The sequence below is a fragment of the Gymnogyps californianus genome, chromosome 2 (genome assembly GCF_018139145.2).
Source record: "Gymnogyps californianus isolate 813 chromosome 2, ASM1813914v2, whole genome shotgun sequence".
Taxonomy (NCBI): Eukaryota; Metazoa; Chordata; class Aves; order Accipitriformes; family Cathartidae; genus Gymnogyps; species Gymnogyps californianus.
In genome coordinates, this window is record NC_059472.1 from 120,256,239 (window position 1) to 120,282,271 (window position 26,033).

Sequence of the window (26,033 nt, forward strand, 5' to 3'; positions counted from 1 at the left end):
GGTGTCTGCGGAGTTGTTTCTCTCCCATCTTCTCACTCCGCTCTCTCTCTGGCTGCAACTGCCACCCCCCTGTAACTTTTTTTGCTTTTCTTAAATATGTTATCACAGAGGCGCTACCACTGTTACTGAGTGGCTCGGCCTTGGCCATCGGCGGGTCCGTCTTGGAACCCGCTAGCATTAACTTTATCAGACACAGGGGAAGCTTCTAGCAGCTTCTCACAGAAGCCACCCCTATAGCCCCCCCCGCTACCAAAACCTTGCCACGCAAACCCAATACACTTGTATTTGTAAGTGAGGTCTGCAGTGACTGATGCTGTCTTTCTAAAATCTCCTGCCACAATTCACACATTTTGTAGAAGAGAATAACAGGACAATAATCTCTAAACAGTCTAACAAGTAACCCCAGAGTAACACTTAGTTGAGAGTCCTGGTCAGATGATCATTGCTGTCTAAAATCCACAGGTTGTTATTCTCCCTTATCCTTCTGCTACCATCCAAACACTGAAATGGGTGTTTCAAAATGCTCTTCCTGTTCAAATTTTCTAGCTGCTCCTTTCAGCCCTTCTCAGGCTTATTAGTGGCTTTCTTTCAGGCATGGTCAGCGGAATATGTTCAGGATGAGAATTAAGATGCCAAGAAATAAACTGAGGAAAAGAAGAGAGGTCAAGCAATTCAAAGGAAAGAGACATTAAACGAATTCAGACTTCACGCATCTTAAATGGAAGACCTCTGTTTTCGGTTCAGTGGGCATTCCTGCTGTGTTGTTGTGCTTGGATTGTTCGACTGCCCAAGCCTCTGCAAGTCATAGGCTTGAAATGTAATTGGGCATAAGTCCTACAGCTGCTTGATGTGTTCACACAGCTTTTTACATTGCTTTTAAGGAGTTGAAAGAAGGAGAAATTACATGTATGCATCTAGAAGTGCCTGCAAGCTTGTGAGCCAGCTTGAAGTTGAGATTGTAGTCACACTGAGGGTGTGGGGATGAGATGGGGAAGCAAAACAGACCTCAGAATTTTGTCTGGACCATCATATTTTAGAATGTTAGCTCGCCTGCTTCTGAACACAGACACATTGGCGTCTACACAGGGCCTGATCTGTTTAAAACCTCTCAGTTAACAATGGTCAGCATTAGGTGATAACATATTTATGCACGTAGTGTTCAAATATAACTTTGTTTCCCAGTCTAAATGCTGGACATTTGTGACCTTCTGCATACCTCAGAAAAAAGCCCTAGCAGTCCATGCAAAGAATACTTTTTTTATCCCCCCTTTGCTTCCTCTTTTGAGTCCAAGGCTAATTCTTTTATCGCACTGACATTGTTCTATAATGATTTGTATTGATTGAAAAGGCTGTCACATCTATGTAGTGCCACCAGCAGGTCAGAGGTTGGACAGACAAACCCTCTGCAAGTAAAGAACTTACTATCCAGACCATACTATGTATGCAAAATAAAACGTAACAATGGAAATGAGAGGAGGTTAAAAAAAAAGAAAGGAGCTGCTCTATGAGCCTTGCCTTGGCTTATGTCACTTAATATTTGTTATGTATTTAAACTTTATTCGATTCTTTGCATAAGACTCAGTTATCTGATAAGTTAACCCATGACCTAAAAGGAGTTTTAGGGCTAAGAAGACATAAAAAGATGGTTGTAGCATGAAAGAAGGCCAGGGAAGAAATTTTGCAGTGTTCGCACATGCATCTATGAGATATAAAAAGCACTTCTTTGTCCTAAATGATACTTTTAAAAATAATATCCATCTGGATGAAAGCAAGAAAAGGAGACAGACCAGAAAACATGTTGTTTAATCATGTGCTGCAGCTTGCTCATCACCTGCCTGTTATGGATGCTTGATTAGTTCCTACCGCCAATTGTTCTGTGATGTTTTCTAGATGCTCTCACTGTATTAGGTGACACAGGGAGCAGTAACACCAGCATGTCATGTGGAGAGAGGATGCAAGAGTGAGAGGGAGATAAAGTGCTTAGTGGCCACACTATTTTTCCTTGTAATATTTAGCATACTTGCCAGAAAACAAAGGAAAATTGCTGGAGTATCTTGCTTTAAACCAGGAAACAGAGGTTGGATCCAATATAAAAAGTACATGTCTAATTTGCTTTTGAGGAATGAAATCCCTTTCCTTGTGGAAGTAGTGAGCTTTTGCTGGCACAAGCTAGTGGGAAACATCACTCCACATTGAATAAGGACTGTGTATTGATATGAAGATCACTGGAATTCATAAAATAAGGATATCCTCACCTTTCCTCCCCTGTTACCATTTCCATTCTTGAAAATTTTAGTATTTATAGCCTTATATTTAGTATATTTATAGTATATTATATTTATAGTCTTATACTTAATATTTAGTCTTTATTGTCAGAGGAAGAAAGTAAGTGACAAACTCTGATCTGAATGAATGCTTCTACACATGCATGCATTTTACATGCATCTTAAACCCATATATATATGCATACACTGTATTTCATCAGAGCTATTGAAAGTGGATTCCAATTAAAAATGTAAAGAGTTGAATTGTGAAGAAAAATGCACATTGGCTCTACCTAAAATAAAGGAGTCCAAGGAAAGTAAGCTACAAAGTAAGCCACTCACATATCCTGTTGGATTTGGATATATAAGGACAGTAGATATTTCTAAAAGATATTAATCTGAGATAGCGAACAAGAAATTATGTTTCTAGAACATGTTTCTTTCTAAGATGAAAGCAACTTTCTGACATGAACCACACTAAATCTGTGTGGAATGCACGGAGTAAGGTTTATCTTATACTATGTTAATGCATAAGAAAAAAACTACAGTGTATCTTGTCATCATCTTAGGGAAGATTTATGAGGCCTTCATGCAAGATCAGTAAGTACATGTAATGAAATCCTTAGCAGGTTTAAAATTGGGAGTTAACAAAAGGTCAGTTTTGCAACATGTAATTTAGTCACTGGAATTACCAAGGGAAATTTTGTAACATTACTTTACATTTTAGCCAACCATAGCTATAAATGAGCGTGTTCTTTTGTCTGTGAGCACTGCAATGGAAAAATATGTTTGTAGGCATCTGTAAAGAGAGAAGACTGCGTTCTCCACCACTTTTTCATAGGAGGTTCAGGTGTATCATTGTAAAGCAATTACAGCTCCCTGTGATTTGTTAGTAACTGGTCTGCACCCATATATCCTGTAAACATGGTTGAGTAAAATCTCATGAGTGAGCTAGTCTCAGTGCAAACTGAAGCTAGCTTAGGATCTTATTGAAGTCATTTCATTCTTCAGCATCCTTTACAAAGCTGTTCAGTCTATCACTTTCTTTCCAAGTTTAGACCTCTAATCCTTTAGGTCTGGTAAGCTGAGAGTTCTGAATGTGGAGGCTAATGTGCATCACTTCAAGAAATCCTTCTTCTCAATGATTGAAAACACCAATTTCCATTCTGTGATCTGTCAAGTGTGTCAGCAGAAGTCTGTTCTCCCTGGTCTGGCTATATATCCTGAAATGAAGAAGCCAAAAATAGCTAGTTCTCCATCAAAACTTCTTGACTAAAGCTCATTTTTCTGTAGACTGCAAAGCATCCTGCTGTTTCTTCCAAGATTTCACAGCTCTTGGTCACAGTCGAATTCAACCTGTGAGCAATTATGCAAATTCACCCTGAAAAATTATTTTCTTAGCACAAGGGAGTCAGGTATTTGAAAAGATGTTTGAATTCCTTGACAGCTCTAGGTTGTAAGTACAAAGTGCCAATTTGTTGGTAACTACCATGATAAACAGAAATAAATATTTATCTGAAGAGGAGGAGAGAGAAGTGTTGAAGTGTTTTTAATTTGTGTCTACCCTTTTAGCACGAATCTTAGCTGGTGATCAGGAAGTGATCACTTACACCTTGAACTGAGAAGGATGGAAGCTATGGCATTGCAAGCTGTTATCTGGAAAATAGACATTAAAAACTGCTGGGAAGGAGAAGCATGGTACAATGAATTATATATTACAAACTAGGTTCAAGGCAGCTAGAGACAGCTTCTTGGAAATTATCTGAAGTTGTTAGTCCTTGCTAATCATGTGATATTTTGAATCTATTCATTAAGAACCCACCTTTTATTTACATTTTAAATAAGCATGATATTGGTGATGTGCTCCACATTTATTTGCCTTTTGTGTGGCTTTTCATGCCAGGAATACAAGGTGTTGTGGAGGCTTATCAGAGCTGCCTTCCCAAGCTGCAGCTGTATGGGCCGACAAACATTGCTCCCATCATCCAGAAGGTGGCAAAATCAGCATCAGAGGAAACCAACACCAAGGAGGCCTCGGTAAGGGCATAATGCTGTGTTTGGCTTTTTTCTTGTCTTATGATGGATCTCTGGTAGGCCATCAAAACAAGGCCTTTTCATGTATGTGAATCATGCCTTCAGAGTTTTCACTAACTGCCTTCACAGAAGGCAGCTTCAGTCTGTGTCAGCTGGAGCAGTGTATCTAGCTTTATAGCTTCAATAGTCACAACTTTAAACTCTTCCCCCACTGTTCTGTTTCCTGCTTTTAGAGCTGTTTTACTGTAACACACCCAGTTCTTCACCGTGGAAACATAAATGGCACCGCTAAGGTTACAAAAATTTAGGGGCCAAGCCCTGAAAGTGTTGATCATACAAGGAGATGAGTTCAAATGATTCCCTATACAGACTACTCAATTCAAGTCTCTTGCAGAGGCTGTACTAAAACTTTCTTGTTCAACTAGGGGATTTTTCCAACCATTCCTTTGAAAACTGTAGTGATACAGTTTTCAATTTGCTATTACTGACATGGAGTATCATATGCCTTTTAGAAATCAGGAGACAAGTCTGTTAGCCTGCATCTGATACAAAACCCATGACAGATTTCTTGGGCTAAAAGACTGAAGCATAGAACGTGTTTTACATGTATGTCTTTGAAATGCATTAGACTTATTTTTCTCCTGCATTCCAGACAGAATGGGAGAAAGGGAGAATGAGAGAATTGGAGAGAATATGTGGGTGAGGAGGTCTGAAACATTTACAAGAGCAGTGCTGTGGGAGTAAAGGATGTAAGAGAGAACTTGTATACTGCAGCAAGAAAAATGCCTATGTATAGGAACAGAATAGAGCTGTACATTGGCATGCATCTCATCACCAGGCCTAGAGCTTTCTCTAAGCTTTCTTCATGTGCTGAGCCTTTTTTTAAGTCCTATTAAGGCAGCAGTTCCCAAACATTTCTGTTCATGAGTCTGGGCTTGTGATTGTCACTCCACTGCTGTTTCCAGGATCTTGATAGTATTTAGAGTCCCAGTCCTAAAATGGGAAATTGCTATGTTTGAATTTCCATACCCACCTAATCCTGAGGTGGCTCACTCTGTTCCCAGTGCTGCCTCTGAACTAGTATGTCATATTGAATAAGTTGCTTCATTCTTCTAAACCTAAGCTTCCCCTCTTTCTGTTTGAAAAACAAATTAATTTATAGCATGAGTCTTCAAGACAAAGTTTTCTCCCTGCATGTTTTGTTTTATTCATGGCAGGAGGTGATGAACAGAACGCTTTGAGTTTATATAGCTGTGTATACATAAACTTTAATGATGTTTAGTGTGGTGGTATTGCTCATGCAGAGTGACCAAATTCTATGACCTGTTCATTTTTCCTATTAATGCACATTTGTTAAATGACTCCAGCTGCCTAACAATTCATAAAGGATCCAAGTGAGAGTCACTCTTCCCCATCACCAAGTGAAAATATGTCATAGCCCATGATCCTCGTTCAGTGGGCTTTGGAGTTTTGGGAAAGAAATGACAAGAGCACAAAATTGCTTGCTCTCCTTTACAGCATGAAAAAAACTCTCTTCAGGGCTCTGTATAAAGTATTTGAAGATGGATATATTCCTCCCTGCACATGCCCTTGCTCTCCTCAGGGACCCTATTACTCTGCAGAATGCAGTAGACCTGCCATGGTGTGGTGCTTCTCCCACAAGGCACCAGTGGATCACCCTCCAGTTTGCAGATGGCTGCACCCATCCCACTTGCCTGTTAGCAAAGCTCCTCTGCAAAGTGCTGTCATAACCTCCCTGACAGCTCTGCTACAGGCTTGTAATGCTTCAATACCCCATTCCTCCCTGCCTCCCACTGGTTCCCAAAGGGGAAAAAAATGTAATCGGAAACTGTCAGCAGAAGTGATTGTGCAGCAGATGGAAAATAGGGCTAGTGAGGATCTCAGGACTATTCCCGATTTCCAAGCCAAAGTCCTGACTCTCCCAGCCCTAGCAGCTAGAAACCCCCTTGTCTACACTGTGCATCCTTTGGCTCCCTCCAGCTCCTGGAAATTACCTGAACTAGAGCTAAACTCCAGAAAAGGAGAAATTAGTAGCTGAGGAGGTTTGGATGGGAAACGCACTTAACCTTTGAGTCACTATAAAGGCTCTTTTCTATTTAAAAAAGTCCATGAGTGAGTTACCAGAAACACTTTTATACTGGAAGAGTGCAAGCAGCTTTGGAAGGTTAACTAATGATATAATTTTTCACTTCTTGTCCAACAACTTCAGCAATATTTCATCTTGCTGATTCTGACGGATGGCGTCATCACAGACATGGCTGACACCAGAGAGGCCATCGTCCATGCCTCTCACCTTCCCATGTCAGTCATCATCGTCGGGGTGGGGAACGCTGATTTTAGTGACATGCAGATGCTGGATGGTGATGATGGGATCCTGAGGTCTCCCAAGGGCGAGCCTGTGCTTCGAGACATTGTCCAGTTTGTTCCATTTAGGAACTTCAAACATGTAAGCTGACTTTTCCATCCATTCCGCAGAAGGGTGAATGTATATAACATATAGTAAACAGTCCCTGGGGCTGGGCCTAACTTTGGATGGGCATGAACATTTAGTAAGTCTATGGCATTATTGTGTCAGAAATGGAGAAAAAAAGGAATACAGAATGAAATGTGCTCCATTAGTGAGATGATGAGGGTGAGGAAGGAAGAGATGGGGCAGAATCCATGTGCTTCTTGTGGTGCCAGTCCTTACTTCCACTTTCTCCCTGATTTTAGTTTGGTTGCCCTCCCTGACTTATTTTTCCTGGTGTCTCTTTTCCATTCTCTTTGCATCTGTTCTGTTAGGACTACTGTATTCTGCTTTCCATCCCTTCATTTCCACAGGCAGCTGAAATGGCTGTGAATTTGCACTCACAGTGTTCACCAGGAGGCTGTTTCCTTATTGAAATTTAGGTCCCTAAGTTCTCAAAGGCAGGACTATCCACCCACAGCATCCTCGTTGCCTCCAAACCCTTTCCCCAAATTCTGTACAAGAACACAACCAAGAAAGTGGTGTTACTAAGACCTTCCCTGTGCCCTCAGCCAGCTGTTCCTGTCTGAGCCCAGCGTCGTGTAGGAGACACTCTGTAGGAGAGGAAGGGACAGACCCAGCATGGTGTAGGAGACATTCTGTAAGAGAGGAGGGGACAGACCCAGCATTAAATTGCCAAATTTGAAATAACGCCTTGGCCATGTACTTTTCTCCTCAGTCACCTGCCCTACATTGCAGCATCTGTCCCAGGGACTTCTTTAGCAGCTGGGTAGAGACAGTGTTCGCCCACAGAAGGAGCTTTCCCACACACAGCCGGGTTTTTCAGGGCCCTTTTCCTCCATATGGAGGCATGGAATGGCCATTGTGTTCCTCTGTAATGCTGATCACATCCCTTTCCCTCTGTTTTTCCATCTTTCTCTCCCTTCCTTCCCCTCATTCCTTCTGTTATATTTAAGTGGTTCTCCACACTTTTTTTTTGCTCACCTCGGTGTCTAGGAAGTATATCCTCCATATATGATTTGAAAATTGCTTTATCCCACAGTGTAACTGACTCATTCTCCTCAGGAGATTGCCCTTTCCAATCCACTCCCATATGCTAGTGATCCTTAGATCTGGATATGTCACACAGAAGTTTTCAACTCTGGGTTGGTTTTGGTTTGCATATGGTTTGCAGTGCTTACATTTCTTTAGTTTTTCTAGGGTTTTTTTTACCACAGAAGATTTTTTTTTCTGTTTGCTACTTCCAAAATACCTTCATTTTATTTTCCTCTTCTCAAGAGTTGTTCTTTTTTCTCACTTCAAAATACAATTTTGCCATATTTGTCTTAGCTCTAGATGCACTACTTACTTTCATAAACTCTACTGAAGAGTAAGAGAAACAAACTTGTTCCTCTTTTCCCTCTACCTTTATGTAAACAATGGATCCTCATAGGAGGTAAAACTCACCTTGTGCTATTAGTTTGGTGACACCATGCCAAATGGCTGCAGATTTGCCACTCAGTTGTAGAGACATACATTTCTATGCTGACAGTGCCACTCAGTCACCTATCTGCTGGAACAAAGTATAAGCATGACCTGCTACTAGCTTGTGATTGTCCTTCATCAGATAATCACAAGTGCGTAGTGCTGCACTGTAGTCTATTGTAAAAGTGTTGAGAGGCAAATTATTTATGGGCTAGTGCTAGACCTACTTTCAATTAGTTGAAAACATGTTTCTGCAAGGAACTGGCAAAGCCAGCTGCATTTGTTATTTTTAGTTTCATTTTGTGATTTTATAACAAAGTTGAAATCATCCTTGATTGAATAGATTAATGCTGACAGTTGCAGTTCTGGGCACTGAATATATTGTGCCTCTGGTCTTAACTTGTGAGTGAGTTTATGTGTGATTTTAATTGCTAGCATTGGTCAAATGACAAGCATATATTATTTTTAGCTGTTTTAGATTAACTTTCCCAGTACTGGGAGAGGATAGCAGTCTTAAAAATTTATTGTTCTTGCTAAACAGTGATATTTTTCTACCCCTTTCTCTCAGTAGCAGACATAATATAGATATAGAGGTAGATAATGTATTTGCTGTATCAGAAAAGTCAATATATCTTATGCAACTTGATATTTAGTCTGTTTATTGTGATCTTTCAGTATTTCAACAAATGTCAGTGTAATGGATGAGTGCCCATAACAATAGCCACTTCTGGTTGAATTTCTTTATTGTCATATCCCAAATAATCTCTCTCTCTGAACAAAGTGACATTCATAGCTATCTGGCTTACTTATCCTCAGCACAAACAAAAGACCATGCCTTTTGCATCAACTAGTGAAATAATTTTTCATGGGAGAAATGAGTGTGATGTTTTGATTCAAACTTATTTTTCCCCATAGAGAAATGCGGATTTAACACATTTGGGAGATTTTTGTCAGATCAGTTCTGATCAAACACAAGAATTACCATAAATCAGCATATTACATTTGACAGCTTTAAGTAAAAGATGTATTTAGTTAAAAATCACATCCTTTTTGTCGATGTACCTTGTGTTTAGTCTTGATATTTAGGTTGTTCAACTATTAAGTAGAAAAAAAAAGTTGAAGGATCTTTTTAGAAAGACTACAAATCAAGTTGTATAAGGTTTATAGGTTTTTCTGATAAATCAAGTATTTATTTATGCCTAAATCCGTATTACCTCTACTGCTGACGGAAGGAGGGAAGAAAATGTTATTTGTGAGCAATTATTTTTTGTTTTGCTGGAACAGTAAACTAAAATTCATTTGGAGTCAACCCAAAGAATATTTTTTTTCATTACTTCAATTCTCAGGTCAGCCTGGAACTCAAAATCTCATATCCATCCAAAGAGATCAAAAATAATCTATCCAAAAGCTGCCCCTGTGAGAAAATTGAAAGGAGGGAGAAGGAAGTTGTAAAAATAACCTATAGAGTGAGTCGCTTTTATTTTATAAGTTTGACTTCAGAGAAGATTCTGATCGTGCACAGCACTCATATAGGCATTTAACACATTTCAATTAGTTAAAATTATTCACATACCTAAAACCTCATACCCACTTCAACATTTTACTGGCTCAAGACCCAATGTTGACAGAAAGCTTTATTATAGGGGTTTAATCTCCTACATGATGTAGTGTATCAGGAGTACTTCAGTGAAGCATCTTACCTTTTTGACTCTCTCTTTAAGGAATATCTTTGAAGCTAGCAAAATAATAATAATAATTGTAGTGATAATTCTTGGCAAATCCTGTAGTTGCAGAGGCTTGATAAAATCAAGGTAATCATTACTGCTTAAAAAAATGTCCCATTGTATAGTGGATGACGTGCAATTCGCTACAGGGGAAGATAACAAACAAAGGGAAAATATTTTCCCTGAATCCAAGTGAATTTCTTCTCTCTATAATTATCACCACCCCAGCAATGTGAGTGTCCTTCACCTGAAACTGTAGAACAGTGACACTCACAATCACTGGAATGTAGTTGAAGAAAATCACCTGTCTCAAGCCATTCACAGGCATATTTTAAGAGCTGAAATTCTCTGCTTTTAGGCTGCATGATATATTTACTGTGCACAAATCTGATGCCACAGGTAGATTGTATTCCACTCTGCATTGTATTTAATCATAAAGGCTAAGAACTGTGACTTAATAACACATATCACAAACGAGTGTGGAAAGCACAGCTCTTAACCACTGCATGGAGCAATGTTTTGCACTATGCATTGTAATTAAAGATTAAGCGTGGTGAAGCTATAGAACTGAATCAACAGTCATTTGTAATATACACCGATTATCATCATAGGGGATTATTTTCCTGCTGCTGGCTGATCTGATTGCTGTGTATTAGCCATCAGTTGAGAACTATTCATCTTGAGGTGTTTATTGCTAGGATGCTCTTCAAGCATAGCGGTTAAACAGTGGAGAAAACATTACAGCAAAACATTAATGTACCACCTGTGTTAAAAACCCAGCGAAGGTAACTCTTACACAGCACTGCTGAACTGGGGCTGGTTTTCAGCTCAGAAGTTACTGGGTCTGATTCTAACTTCTACAAATGCTGCTTTGCACCATCTGGTCTAGAAGTGAGAGTGCTTTATCACCACAAAAGTACATAAGGTGCAGGTGGCCTGAACCATCAGACAGGAAATCACCCCTAACCCCCGTTTTGGGATGCTCCCTACTAGAAAGAGCCCCAGGACCAACAGACATCACCGGCATGATGAAACCCTGTAACGCAACAGTTGTCCATGTTCAGACTGAAGCGCGGAGTCAAGCCAGCTAGCCCAGGGCAACTCTATGTGGGGCCACACGTAGCCTGTGAGCCTGTGAGCACAGTAAATGTGTTAGCTTAAGCCTCAGTGAAAGGCTTTTTACTTCACATGCATGCTGGGCAAGGAGTGCTTAGCTCAGTTGACTCCTCAAGTGCATAGCTCCGTTGACTCCTCAAGTGGCGGTGATTCAGCTGTGCCTCTGAGCCCTGACAGAGCCTGTTTTGAAAGGCTGACCCTTCGCTCAGGAAGAATGGATGTGGCGTCAGAAGAGAGAGAAGCGGCGACGGGAGGATGATGCAGAGAGATGAGTGTTGGCCCAACGTTCAGACATGTGGACTACACGTGATCCAGAGAAGCTGATGGCAAGTGCCCAGCATTTTTAAAGACAGAGCAGAGTGAAGTTCCCTGATTGCTAGGGCTCGTGTGTGCAGCAATGGCCCAGGACTCTTCCCCCACTCCCTGTTTTTACCCTTTATGTAGTGTTGTATTTTTGGTAAGATGGCACAGAGGCAGGCTAAGGTACATACAGCTTTGGCACACTGGGAAGGAGCTTAAGACAACAGTAATTCTCAATAGCAACATAGAAATCAGCCATTTGCGTGACTCCAAGGGGTATTTTCTGGTGATTTCAGTGAAAACGGGTTTAGGCAAGAACAGGGCAACTGTGGAAAACCATGCATTTCACTTTGAAGTATTAAAATAAATGGGTTCTGTTACTGTGTAACACCTGAGAACAGTCACTGCGCTGTCACACGAAGTATGGGCTCTGCTTTGCCAGTTTGTTCATGCAGAAATGTTCCAGGCTTTTTTGCCTGCACAAATATTTTGGTATAAATGTCACAGTAGGGAAATAGTGGTTCATTTTGTTCGTTACTAATCACGTATGTAACTGAAAATACCAAAACACAAAAAATAGTTTTGTTTCTGGTTTTGCTAGCAATATCTTTGTATTTGTAGTATTGTAACATTTGATACTGGAATTTATAATAGCCCAGGGGCCTTCTGCACCCCTGGATTAGCTTGCCTATGAACAGTTTACCATTTACATCCTATGTAAGCCTAATTTTAAGACTCTGGAAGGATAAGGATCCCTCCCCATGAAACAGAGTAGGGCAATAAACAGTCAATATAGCTACTTTGTGACATGGTAGTTTTGAAACCTGGCTGACAATATAACAGACAGTGAGGAGGGAAGTGTTCACTAATGTGGGAAAAAGTACTTGGTATGCAGAAGAAATGTGACTCAGCCTCCGCTGAGTTCCTGTGCATCGTCTGAGCTGCAATGTGTGATCCATGTGTGCTCTATCTGGAGATAAACACGTTAGTTTTAACCTCTCAAACTGACGTTTAAGCATTTGCATTTTTACTGCATTTTTGTGGTGGGCTCAGAGGGAACACGGTCGGGCAGGCTGGCTCCAGGGGGCTTGGAATCAGCTCTACCCAAATACTTAGAAACAAGCAAATCCAAAACACGGGGCAAGAGGGTGCTATTGGGCTGCACGGGAGAACAGGAGTCCAGTTTTGTCACTGCTGAATTCAGGGGCTGAGGAAAATCTCTGCAGCACATGCAGGTAACGGTTGCCCACAAAACATCCACAGGCCCCGCTGCTTAAAATGAAGTCTTGTCAGGGTGTGAGGCAGCAACTGTGTGTTGTCAATGGAGGGCATGGTTTCTCATTGCACTGAGGGGTAGCCCTCCTCCCTGCCTGGGGCGAAACCTAGTGGCCATCTGTATATCCATCTCTACATTTCAGGGTCATTGGTTCTTAAGTCTGGTTGACATCCACCATTTATACATTGCAGGAAGAGCTTTAAAGCCTCCACAAAGCCTAGGATTGAAGCTTTCTCATGACCATGGTTTAATTCCAATGAAAACAAAGTATTTTTTATTGAATTAAAAACTCCCCCAGCCATTAAAACACCATGCCAGATCCTGAAGAGCAGAATGGTGAGGAAGGCGTCCCTTTTACAATGATGTCCATTCATGTTCAACTTGAAGCTCCGCAGGGTTCCTCGCTGAGTACTGATGAATGAAGTCTTTGCAGCCCTTTTCATTGCGATGTGGTGCTCTCCCAGAGTGCTGGGAAGTTCAGTTACCCTGAACTTAAAATAGTCCAAACGGACCTGAAAAACATGCAGAGCACTTTTGGCTTTAGTGTACTTTTAGGCAGCTACAGCTACGTGTCCAAACCGACTCATAAAATGAGTTTCCAGCAATAGTGCCACTCACTTTGAGTCTTTTTTGCCTTGCATTTCTGTACCATACTTCCTACCTTGATCTCATGGCACCAATGCCTCTAAAACCCATGGCACTTCTAGCAGAGAGACAGGTTAACGCTTATGTTTTCTACCATTTCCCGCAGGCATCCCCAGCTGCTCTAGCAAAAAGCGTTTTGGCTGAAGTTCCAAACCAAGTCGTGGACTATTACAATGGCAAAGGGATAAAACCAAAATGTATGTCAGAGTACGAGTCTTCCAGGACAGTAGCTCCATGAACCTGCCTGCACTCTTTTACAAAATTAAAAAAGAAAAATGCTACTGTCTACAACTACTGTACTTAAAAATGAAACAAAAAAATAGCACGTTTTGGTGATTTTTAACTAAAATAACCATTTTTTTTGCATGTGTAGCCTAAAGGCTTAAATCTGTTAAGCGGTTGTATTGTTGAAAACTTTTTATGAGGAAAAAAATCCAGAAAAAAAAAGTGAACTCTTTACATTACAGCATGTCGCCTTGAAATAAAAAGTAATCTGTATCTGGTTTTTATACAGGTTTGTTGAAATTTTGCTAAATTTCTTATCTTTACACTGTAAAGCATTTTGAGATATTTATTGAGAGTCGATAGCCAAAATGTCTTTGGTTTAATCTGCTACGAACTGAGAGATTTTTCAAAATGGCAGATGCATGAACTGTATTTTGCATGTTTAAAATAAAAACAACACAGTTTTGCAGTTGTTGTCTTTATTTCTCTCTCTGCCACAAGGCTGCCTGCTTTCAACTTCCATATTCCAAGAAAAGGGTAATAAAGTGTTTCAAGAGATACCTGGCCTGAAGCATGGGCGTTTCTAATGTTAGCAGCTTATAACATGGGCACCCGAACATGCCCACGCAGTCTGTGGCCTGAGTAGCAATTTTTCAAAAGCCTGACACATTCAGTTGTTATGAAGGGTTCAGACCGTAGCTGTAAACAGATCTGGCTTGGAGGGCGTGATCCATCAGGATTGCATGTCTTAAAATATGCCTACTTTATCCGAACAATCTGGCTGGCTTTCGAACAGGTTGTATTTTGGCTACCCAAATTTATAATCTCTTATGTTTGGGAATTCTTATTTTGTTTCATTTGTATTTTTTAATCTCACACCCAATATCCAACTTTGCGTGACATGTTTTCCGAAAGAAATTTTGCACGGCCTGATTTTGTGACAACCAGGGATTTTTAACTTCATGCACACACAGATCACTTGCGTGTGACAGAAAAACTGGTTTTGTGCCAAAAGAATATTCAAGCCACCTTTTTTTTTTTAAAAGAGGACACACAAGAACAGATTGGCAGTGGATTGATCTTTCCATTGAAGTATTTATGTATATAAATGAAGAAATTAGATCATTGTTATTCTTAGTGTTTGAATTTTGGCTTCTTCATTTGCTAAAAGACCATAGTGAAAGATGTGACTTATTAGAAGTTAAGGATAAAATTTGACCAAAAATAATTCGTGTGGGATTGTCCGAAGGGCATGGCTTTGGACGAGTTGTGCTCCCACTGAATTGAAAACGTTCTTGTTCCTAGTTCCAGAAGAAGCTGTTTTGGGCCAGTGCTGAATATTTTGGAAAATCTCACCTGTGAGCAAGGGTTTTTGTTTTAGAAATATGTATTTTTACATATGAGTTTGCAGGTAATGTAGAACTCTAGCTCCTTGATTCTCCTTTAGAAGTAACTTCCATGGGATCAGCTTTGATTGATGATTTTGTACCATAAGATGAAGGCAATGGGACAGCCAAGATGCATGGGGCTGTCTCCCCAGCACAGTCAGTTCTGCTCCATCTATATCCTGCAGCGCAATCGTTCACGCTTGCTAGTAAAGATTCCTTCAGCTGATCGGATATTGAACAGCAGCCAATATTACTTAGTCATAGGTATAAATTGTCTGAAGATGTCCCGACTGATAGATCTCAAATCCACATTCCCATTTAATGGCTGACTGTTCATTTGAGAGCTTACCCCAGCAGGCTGCACATCTCCCCTCTGTGGATATATTTCAGCTGGAAGCTACTGTGATTTTCCCTTATATCTCATACGCCACTCTGCCAATGTATCTTAACTATCTACAACATCTCTAGTTTCTTATTCCCATTTCCCCCATTTTTTCTTTCCTTCCCTGTTCTCGGAAGGAGCATTTTCTAGCTGTTAAAGCACATGACCGAAAAAACAATGACTCCCCGTTCTTTGCTCCTCCAGTACCTTATTTTGTAATCTTGGCCAAGTTGTTTAACTTTTCTACACCTCAGATTCCTCATCTGTAAAATGAAGGTCACTGCCATGTATTCATAAATATCTCACAATGGTACTGGGGGACTTTAATATTTGAAAAGTGATTTGAGATCCTCAGAGGCATGATGGTGCTCTCACCACGTAAAGAGTATTACTTTACCCTGAGGCATGGATTTAGGGATGTAAGGTACAGCTGAGGAGGGGTTAAGCCTTTTCTTTATTACTTGCCAGACTGAAGGAAAGTAAAAGAAAGCTTCAGCAAGAAAAATTCAGAATCAGATAAATTGTTCTTCTCGTACATGCATCTTTGGCTAAACTGATTTTTGAAGTATTTATGGTTACATAGAATTGGGCAGTTACAGCTCTTCATTAGCAGAGGTGTTAGAAGGCGCTTCTATAATGTAGCATCACATAAAATGCAGACATCAACAGGTTATTGTATGCTGAGCTATATAAATCATCAGTCATTTTCATGTATGTAGGCGGTCTATATAAGTGTCTCAAGAGAGTCACAGTTGCTGCAGATCTTTCTGTTTACTTCACACAATCCAGATTATAAATGGTGTCTGCTTAAAAACAAATCATTATCAGTGGTAATAGAGATCAGTAATTCTGTAGCAGCCCTCAAGGTATTTGAAAAGACACCTCCAAGGTATTGAAAAATCAGTTGGAAATCTTCTTCAATCTATACAGATCCCGGCATGTAAAACAAACACGTAATAGTGTGGTGAGCTGGTGTAGGAGAAAGCACAGAAAACAAAACTAGCCATATGGTAAAGGCTTTCTAATGAGGCTTTGAATGTTATTTTCATTGCTCCTAGTTACTCAGTGCAATAAGATAGTATGGGCTTTGTGCAGGGTAATATCATTAAGTATATGAATATATCTCTGAAATGGAATTTTTTCTCCTGTTTTATCTACTTAGGGTTTTAGCAAGGCCATTCTGCCTTTAGGCTGAACTGCCATTAATTCCTCTCGTAGATTTTTTAATGCAAGTTGAAACTTCTACTGCCTTTTGATGGATCATTTTAAATTCTGAAAACTCCTTTAAAATAAATTGTATCTTGTCCTTTTGAGGTAATTGATGATCTAAAATATCTTCTCTGCCAACTGCAATCCTGCCTTCCTTTTTACTGTCTCTCAAATCTGATTCAAAACCCAAAAGTCCCAGAATACTCAAAGATATTAATGATCCCTGTTAGCCCAAAATACATTAACATCCATAATTCTTGAGCCAGACAGTGACCTGAGTTGTATTTTTAGTTGTGTAGAGGAAAATAAGTCTACAATAATAAAAAAAAGCGCTAATACACTGCTAATTACTTATTACCCTAAGGTAAAACCTAGCCATGTGAAGTTCTTGCCATGATAAGCAATAGTGTTCTATAGCATTTGATGAAAGAGTCTACAGGTATGAAATGAAAATGAAATTATAATAGTATTGCTTTAAAACATGTCTTTTAGTCTCAAAATATCGAAGGTACACAACTGATGACAGCTAAAAAGTTTACAGTTTGATCTGTTAGAGACCTTTTGAGTGCAATGGAGAACAGTGGTCTAAGCCAAGGCTCGCTGCAGGTTGCAGAGGTGATATTCCAACAAATACACAGGTGGAAGGCCCCTGTTCTAAGCAGATTTGCATGACAGAGCCCTGCAGCTCTGCAACACTCAACTACATCCCTTAGGTTTACCCACACACCAAATACTGTCATAGAATGGCGTGTGGCTAAGTGAGCCTCGTTATTGTATTGCAGTAAGATCTTTGCTGACGAGTTAAACAGAGCTACCTCCTTCAGCTTGGCTCTCCAGCTGCACAAACAGGGCACGGCTTACTCCCAGAAAGAACCCAACTGGTTATTCAGATTGACCTTTCTTCCTTGGGATTACGGGTCACACCTGGTATGTAAATCTAAACCTATATCCAACCTTTCCGGAGTGAAAGAGGTACTAGACAAACTCCCTTTACTCCTAAATAGCATGGACATTTCAGGCACAAAGCATTGGTACATTTACATTCACATTTTTTTGAATGGGGAGGATGAGCTGGAGGACTCCTAGGATAAGGTTACACTTCTCAGGTTGTTTTTTCCCTTTATTTACAGGAAGTGCCAGTTTGCCACAAGGAAAATACAGTTTATAGCACCATCCGTCCTCCTTCACTCATAGGTCTTACTTGTACCTGCAGTCCTGGGCTGAGGAGTTGCACTTTAGCAGAGGCAATTTCAGCAATTAGAAAGCTATATGAGTGATACTGGTCAGCCCAGCTGCACACTTGCGTGCAACATTCACTGCAATCCATCAGTTGGCTGCACTCACCCCCACTTTTTTCTGTTTTTTCAATTTCGTTGCATAGTTGGGGAGATTCTCCAAACTGATCAGGTGAAATCTAGGTGACCTCTCTTGCAAAGGCTGCCAGTTCAAAAGTGGTGTTTCCATTTCCTCATTCCTGCAATTCTGAGGACTACGCAAGGCAGCAGACTGGCAAGGAAGGTTATTTTGTAATGGGCACTGTTTCTTTCTCTTCCTTCTCTCCAAAAAAGTGCTAGTAATTCCTACTGCTGTGCAGAAAGCCTTTTACTGCTGTGTTCAGGAGGCACTTGAATTTTTGTCCCGCTGATTAGAGCAGGCAGTTTGCAATCTGATTGCATTCAGAGTTGCAGCCATGCCTCTTTAGCATCATGAAAAGCCGCATGCACCAAAAAAAAAAAAAAGGTTTGATATTGCATCATCATGTTAAAAAGGAGAAAAGAAGTACAGCATTAAAACTTTTCTCTCCAAAATGTGTGCACCCCCAAGTATTACTTCCAAATTACTGGTACGTGAAATCCTGCGTCACCTCAGCTGTGCAGCATGCTAGATGAGAAAAGCATCATACTGTGGCAACAAGGCTAGCTAGCATCAAGACAGCCCTCTTCTCTAGCTGGGAACATCCATCATGACTTGGCAAGTCACTTAATCTTGCTGTGTGCCTTGGTTCCACATCCTTAAAATGGGGATAAATAGCATTTTCCTACTTCCTGGGGACTTTGGTAAGGTAAGCACCATTGTAGGGTTGTCACAGTGCTTAGAAATTGGGAGGTATCACTTTTAACATTTTTAGATCCTTTCTTCCTCCTGGTATAGAAGTGCCTGTCAGAGCAGCAGCGTAAGCTACTGATGGACCCCACTAGAAAACACGTCTACATGAAACTTAGCAACACCTCTGTGGTGTTGCTGTTCTTGATGCCAGGGAGAGAACAAAAAGATGCAGTGGTCACTGTGATAGCGGAGATGACTAACCAGCTTCAGAGAGGGAATATCAGTTGGACTGTGAACTTGAGAGATGCATTTCTGAACACACTATGTGTTTACTTCTTAAAAGGACAAGAAGTAAACACAAGGACAAGGAGTGTGTGTGAAAGCTGCTGGTACTTTTCTGGATCACAGTTTTGGGTGTGAACATGAAAATTCAGCTCAGATACCCACTCTGAGGTGCCTACAGCCTCTCTCGGATCTGGTTAGCTGGCCACAAGCCTCGAGTGCAACACCCACACCCACATACCACAGTGGGGAAGAAAATGGAGCGGCAGGGTAAAGAGGAGAAGCAATGACAGACTTCAGCTGACCACACTGAACAGTCACGTTATCTTTAAAAAAGATATTACTGTTGAAACCAAAAGGGAATCTTAGGTACATACCCATTCACTTATCCTACCTAGTGCACTCTCAGCTGTGCTGGTGCCCTGCTCAGAAAAAAGGGTGAATTAATTCTGAATACTGACAAAAGCCAGATCTCACTGAAGCCAAAGAGTCAGAGGTACCAGCCCTGTGCCACGCTGCCCAGAAATCCTCTGCCTGGCCCACTCGCTTTAACTTTACCAGTAACTTCACTGGCTCCAATATTAAATATACTTCCCATAAATGTTGCCCTCCCACACTTACGTGGCCTACCCACTCGCAAGGAGCACCTGAAGCAGTTAAGCCCCGCACCCCGCAGCGGTTTGATAAAAGAGAGACGCTTTCTGCCCAAACTCCCCCAGGCATCCGCTCGACACCTGCATGGTGGAGGAAGGTTTTGAATCCGTGCAAGGGTCCTGCAACCCTGTGTGCCTAAGTGGTGCTTGCCAGCGATAAACTTCACCCGCCGCTGACACTTTCCCTTATTGACACTTACTTGTCGGATTTCACCGGCTCTGGATGGAATGGAAGCACGGGACCGATGGCAGTGCTGGCCAGGTTGGGGCGAAAGGGTGCCCATGGCTATTTCTGCACATCCTCTCCCATCACCCCCTTGGGTGAGGTCTTCTCCCCCCCTCCCCCGTGTTAGAGAAGCCCCATCGGCCACGGGTGCTGCAGCCCTGGCCCGCGGGGCCTTCGGGCAGCACTCGCCCCCAGGCACGGTGAAGGCCAACCGGCCGCCAGCCCGGGCCTAGGTTAAACCCCAGGCAGTGCCGCGGGGCAGCTGCCTTCGCCTGGGGGGCTGGGGGGAGTAACCTGTCCCCCTGGGCCGGTTTGGGAAGCCGCTGGGGCCAGCGGTGTGTGGGGAGGCTGACGCACGACCACGTTTTCGGGTTGGTTCGGGAGTTTTTATGTTAACTTTTGAGTTAACCGCCTCCCCCGCCGGCAGCGCGGGCCGGAACCTTCTTTCTGAGGCAGCACGGAAGGTTTTCGGCGTCGGACCAGGCGACGCCGGAAGGGCGGCGGCGGCTCCGCCAACGGTCGCGGCATGGCGGGCTGGGCGCTGCTAGGCCGGCTGGGGGGCCGGCTGCGGGCGGCAGCGCCGGGGAGGCCGCTGTGGGCGGCGGCGGGGGCCTCCGGCGACAGGTAGCGGCAAGGGCTGGGAGGGGAAGGGGCGGCTGCGGGGAGGGGCGCGTCGCGGGGCGGCGGGCGGGGAGAGCCGGGAAGAGCGGGGGCAGAGGGGGGCTCGGCCCCTGTCGCAGCCCCGAGATGAGGGACGCCTCAGCGGCCCCTTCTCCTCGGCGGCGCCTCTCGTCTCCACCGTTGGGAGAAGTCTCTGGGTGCAGCCTGTTGGCAGCGCCCGGAAAGTTTGCACGTGCAGAGGCGGTAGGGCCCCGGTTTACTGCTGGGCACTCAGCCTTAGTAATAGCCCCGACCTGCGTGGGAGTTGTGGCAGAACATGCATATTTGCAACCAAAGCACCTTTGCTTCATAGTGAGCGACTTGACCTACTGTGTTTTGAGTCACCTTGGCCTGCTGTTACAACTAGCCACGTGCATTCACTAACTGTGTTGTTAAATACTCTATTTTATTGTATTTGCAGAGGATTGAGAGCATTCAGCCCTCACAAAAACTATGGCAGTACAGTGGGCTGTTTAGCAGTGAATGTAACATCAGAGAGTTGTTGGGGCTGGAAGGGAGCTGAGGAGCTTTATAGTCTAAGCTCCTGCTCACAGTGTGGCCAGCTCTGAGGTCAGACCAGGTTGTTCAGGGCTTTGTCTGGTTGGGCCTTGAGAGCCTCCAAGGACAGAGGCTGCACAGTCTCTCTGGGCCCCTGTTCCAGTGTTTGACTGTCCTCAGGCTGAAAATTTTTTCCTTATGTCAAATCGGAACCCTCTTTTTTGTTTATACCAATTCTCATTCTCCTGGCATGCACCTTGCTAAACATGGCCTGGCTCTGTCTTGTCAATAACCTCTCACAGGTATTGGAAAGCTGCTGTCAGGTCCCCCCTAAGCCTCCTCTCCTCCAGACTAAACAAGCCCAGTTAGCTCTATCCTCCTCATAGGGCAAGTGCTCCAGCCCCTGTATTTTTGTGTACCACTGCTGGACTTGCTCATTTATAAACAGCCCTGTTGTACTGGGGACCCGAAACTGGCTTTAGTATTGCAGATATGGTCTACTTGGAGTGCTGAAGAAAGGATGATAACTGCTTCCCTTGATGTCCTGACCGTGCTTCTGTTGATACAGCTCAGGCTGCTGTTAGCCTTCACTGCTGCCAGGAGCCTGCTGGCTCCTTTTTTACCTTTTTGCCCCCAGGACTCCCAGGTCCTTTGCCTGGCTGGGGAGCAGCTCTGCTGAAGTCACAGCCTGTACCCTTGCGAGAGGTTATTCCATCCCAGGTGTGGGACTTTGCATTTCTCCTTTATGAATTTCATCGGGTTCCTTGTTGGCTTGTCCCTCTGACTGGCAGAGGGACGCTCTTGAGCACTATCAACTGCTCCTTCAGTTCAGTTTTATTCACAAACTTAAGAAGGGTGCACTCATCCCTCTTACAGGTCACTGATAAGGTTATTAAACAGCACAAGGCCCTGAATAGGCTCTTGAGGAACTCTGCTTGTAACTGCCTTCTGGTAGAGTGCAAACATTAACCATGACTCTTGCAGCCTGATGATCCAGCCAGGTTTTTGCCCATCTGATAGCCCTCCCATCCATGCCATAACATCCCAGCTTGGATAGAAGGATGCCACAGGAGACTGTGTTGAAAGCCTTGCTAAAGTTAAAGTAAACAACACCCGCTGCTCTCTCTTCATTCATGGATCTAGCTTTTTTTATCGTAGAAGGAGTGGTTGTTTGATTTGTTGTTGCTTGCTCCCCTTTGGTGTATTTTAGAATACTTTAAAAGTTAGATGAGAGCATGACAAATAATTAGGTGTTGTTGGTCAAGGGTTTGGCCAGTTTGAGTGATGGTGGTTGAACAGCTTGCTAGTATAATTTTGGTCTTTATGATTGTATACTATATTATGTAATGATATGTAGTATGTATTATATTATGAACATATGTGTTATGAGACATTATTTGAACTGATAAGACACTTAAAACTTTTTCCCACCACTGGAAAGGGGGCAGCTGGGCTTTGTAGTCAGGCACGTTAACAGTACAACGTGGTGGCATGAGCATCTTTCTGAAGAGAATGTCCAATTCCTCAAGAAGATAACTGCGGAGGAATACAAAGCTCAGACAGCCAGCAAGCTGTGCCCTCTGAAAGATGAGCCATGGCCACTGAATGAATGGAAACCAGGTGAGAAAGTGTCTCTTCTGAAATACCAACTCATGCTGAAATTATTGTTGTTGTGTTGTTGTATTCAGTAACATCAGGATTGTGTCTTGTAAAGTATTCTCCTTTTTGCTTTTGCCTCAATCATCCAATACATCTCCTAGTAAATAAATAAATGTAATACATCAGTTCTCTAAAAAGCATTTAAAATATTACAGGGTGTTAAGAACCTTGTAAGAACTTCATTTTTAGTCCAAATCAGCCCTTGGCCCGTCCCACTGCTGCACAATGACAAGGTAATAAGAATTCATCAAAAAAGACTCTCTAGAATATAAAGTATATGAACTTGAAAATGTTCTTGTAAATATTGCTGGACTCTGAAGAAAAAGTGTAGTATATAATACATCCCACTGCTATTCAGTGATTCCAAAGTCTTATGGACTAGAACACAATATAAAGTTTTTGAGCCTTCAAAAGGGTCACATCATTTGACAGCGAACAACAACCTGACGGTCTGCAAATCCATGAGAAGATCCTCAGGTGTGACAATGGAAACAGGAACAAAGAGCATTTTTCAAACTTTAAAATACTTATTCTTCATCTTAAGTGTTCTGTTTTTCGTGCCACGGACTATCGGAAGCCAGACTTGACTGGTTGCCTTTGCTGTACAGTTACAGTGACAAAAATATGCAAAGATTGGGGTGGGAGGAACCTTCTACAGTAAACTTTTTAGTTAGTTTGGCTCTAATATTCTACATGAGTATTTGTCATGGTTTAACCCCAGCCGGCAACTAAGCACCACACATCCGCTCGCTCACTCCCCCCTGGTGGGATAGGGGAGAGAATTGGAAGAGTAAAAGTGAGAGAAATCATGGGTTGAGATAAAGACAGTTTACTAGGTAAAGCAAAAACCGTGCACACAAGCAAAGCAAAAGAAGGAATTCATTCACTACTTCCCATGGGCAGGCAGGTAGTTCAGCCATCTCCAGGAAAGCAGGGCTCCATCACGTGTAACGGTTACTTGGGAAGACAAATGCCGTCACTCCGAACGTCCCCCCTTCCTCCTTCTTCCCCCAGCTTTTTATTGCTGAGCATGATGTCATATGGTATGGAATATCCCTTTGGTCAGCTGGGGTCAGCCGTCCAGTCTGTGTCCCTCCCAACTTCTTGTGCACCCCCAGCCTCCTCGCTGGTGGGGTGGTGTGAGGAGCAGAAAAGGCCTTGACTCTGTGTAAGCACTGCTCAGCAATAACGAAAACATCCCTGTGTTATCAACACTGTTTTCAGCACAAATCCAAAACATAGCCCCATACTAGCTACTATGAAGAAAATGAACTCTACCCCAGCCAAAACCAGCAGTGTTGTATTTTCTAAAAAAAAAATTAGTCTGAAGCATTGGTTGTTCTAATCTTAATGGGGAACTAGTTTGCATGTTCTATCAAACACAACTGGAACAAGTAGAACTTTACTACTAGTGGGATTAAAAACAATGAAGAGGTTATTCCCAGCCTAGCCGCAGGGAGTCAGCGATGTTTTCTCTCCTTCGACTCCTTAGGAAAGATCAGAGTTAATGGGACTTTGCAGGTTATGAGATGGGCTCTTTCAAATATTAAGTGTGGAGTTGCATCCATGTTCTGTTTTGATCTACAGATTCCGTCAGAGTTGGTGTTGTTGCAGTAAAACTGGGAATGATGCCAATATGGACCAAGTCAGGAACAAAACATGCTGTCACACTACTTAAGGTGAAATTAATCATAATGAATTTCATCTCCTATACTGTATTCAGATCATTAACCAGAAGTTTCAGGTAAAAGTGAAACTTATCGCTTGTACAGAGTAGGAAATCCCTAAAGAAAGATTTCTTTCAACCCTGTGTAGTACACCGTGCCTATTCTGTTTATATCGCGAACTTTCTAGGAGTGGTCTGCTTCTGCCTCAGCTATTCAAGTGCTGCAGAACTGTGCGTAGCATTACCTAGGTAAGGGAAGATGGGAGGCAACATAAAGCTGGGATTAACTAACCCACTTCACATTTTTTTATTTTGCCACCTGCAGGCACTTTGGGATTAGTTTCACCTTGGTTTCTTAGCCTTTGTAGCCCTGAAGCTGCTTCTTCATATTCTCTGGCAGCTGCTACTGTGATGAAGCTGTTCGCTGACCTGTTGCTGCCATATGATGAACCAGTGCTGTGAAGGACATCAGGTTTACAGGGCAGAGGAGCAGGACTCTAAAATGTGGGCTCTTATTGTATGCTTTGCTGCTGCATACAGTAGGGATTTTGCAGATCTTGCAGGCAAAAGATGACTATAAAAGTTTGTTCGATTTCTGGAGCATTTATGAAAATATAGTTTGCATTCTACTAATATTTTTTTCTAAGATAAGCCTATAATTGATTGGAAAAAGAATGTCTATGGTAAAAAAGTAACACACTCCCCTACTTGTAGGCTGTATCTCCTGTTATATAGATACAAATGAAAACAGAGACTGACTTTGTTTCACTTGTTTTGATAATCTCTTACTGTGATCTCAAAGCATACATGTCTGCTTATCCTCAAACACTATTTTTTCTTTTCTTAAGGTGCAAGATTGCCATGTTTTAAGATACATTTCAAAGGAAGAGTCGGGTGGAAAAACATCTAAACTACTTGTTGGAGGCAAAAACGCATCTCCTTTTTCTGTAAGTGAACCACTTTGGGTGTTTTTGTTAGAATAGTTGTTTCTGTTGTGATTACAGTACAAAAGTAGCATAGGTAGACTTCTCTAAAAGATTAATTGGCAGACACGCATGCTGTGGAACTGATCTTTTGTCACATTGACCCTTGCTTGTTTCCTTAATGCTAGTGTTGATTCTTGGTTAAGAGAACAGCAAGAAGAACTTTTTGAAAGTTTTGCCTCTTGATTCTCTAGGAAAGCTGTGGGTTTAGGAAGTTGCTTTGATGTGCAGTGTCCCATGCTGATGAAAGGGTCTGAAGGGCCATTAGCAGTGTAGAAACGTGTGTTCACCATGTCTGTGGAGATGCAATACAAGACGAGGACTGCAAGATACATGCTTTAATGGCCTGTTGTAAACTTACCCAGCTTCATTGGTTATTTAGAAGACTTTGTTCTCTAGCTTACTCTGTTTTATTAGCTTTAGTTGTAATTTTTCCACAGGTCTGTTGAGATTGTTTAATTTGCATATAGTTTTACTGATGAATAGGTTTAAGACTTAAATTTTCAGGAAGATAGCTTCATGATTGTAGCTCATCAACAGCGATATCAAAACCACTCACTTGTTTAGACACCCCAAATGCCTGATGTGGAATTGCCAGACACCTTCAGTGGCTAAGGTTGTCTAGCAGAGTTGTCATTCCTGAGGAGGAAAATTGAATTATAGATCAAGGCGGGAACAAAGCTTTCCTTCAAAGGATTGTGGTTTCTGTGATCCATTATTTCTATAAAATATCGCTTTTCACTTCTTGCAGTATCCTGACATTCATTTGTTTGATTTAGGCAAGTAAAAAAGAATAGGACTCGTGATTACTAAGCAGATTATCTCAGTTGGTGATTGTGGCTTTT

The 26,033-nt window shown here is 42.1% G+C and overlaps 2 protein-coding genes across 3 annotated transcripts in view; both read left to right on the forward strand.

Annotated features, from left to right (window-relative positions):
- Positions 1-13,985, forward strand: part of CPNE4 (copine 4) — a 250,984-nt gene extending 236,999 nt beyond the window's left edge. The window contains exons 14-16 of one of the 2 annotated variants that reach the window (XM_050915715.1): positions 4,168-4,301; positions 6,529-6,765; positions 13,418-13,985. In XM_050915715.1, coding sequence (XP_050771672.1) covers positions 4,168-4,301; positions 6,529-6,765; positions 13,418-13,549 — 503 coding nt within the window. In that variant the 3' untranslated portion in view covers positions 13,550-13,985. The remainder of the gene's footprint in view (positions 1-4,167; positions 4,302-6,528; positions 6,766-13,417) is intronic. The other variant, XM_050915716.1, reaches the window with a different exon arrangement.
- Positions 13,986-20,248: 6,263 nt separating this feature from the next.
- MRPL3 (mitochondrial ribosomal protein L3) overlaps positions 20,249-26,033 on the forward strand; it is a 31,200-nt gene continuing 25,415 nt past the window's right edge. The window contains exons 1-4 of the mRNA XM_050915717.1: positions 20,249-20,346; positions 22,322-22,500; positions 24,127-24,218; positions 25,054-25,152. Coding sequence (XP_050771674.1) covers positions 20,249-20,346; positions 22,322-22,500; positions 24,127-24,218; positions 25,054-25,152 — 468 coding nt within the window. The remainder of the gene's footprint in view (positions 20,347-22,321; positions 22,501-24,126; positions 24,219-25,053; positions 25,153-26,033) is intronic.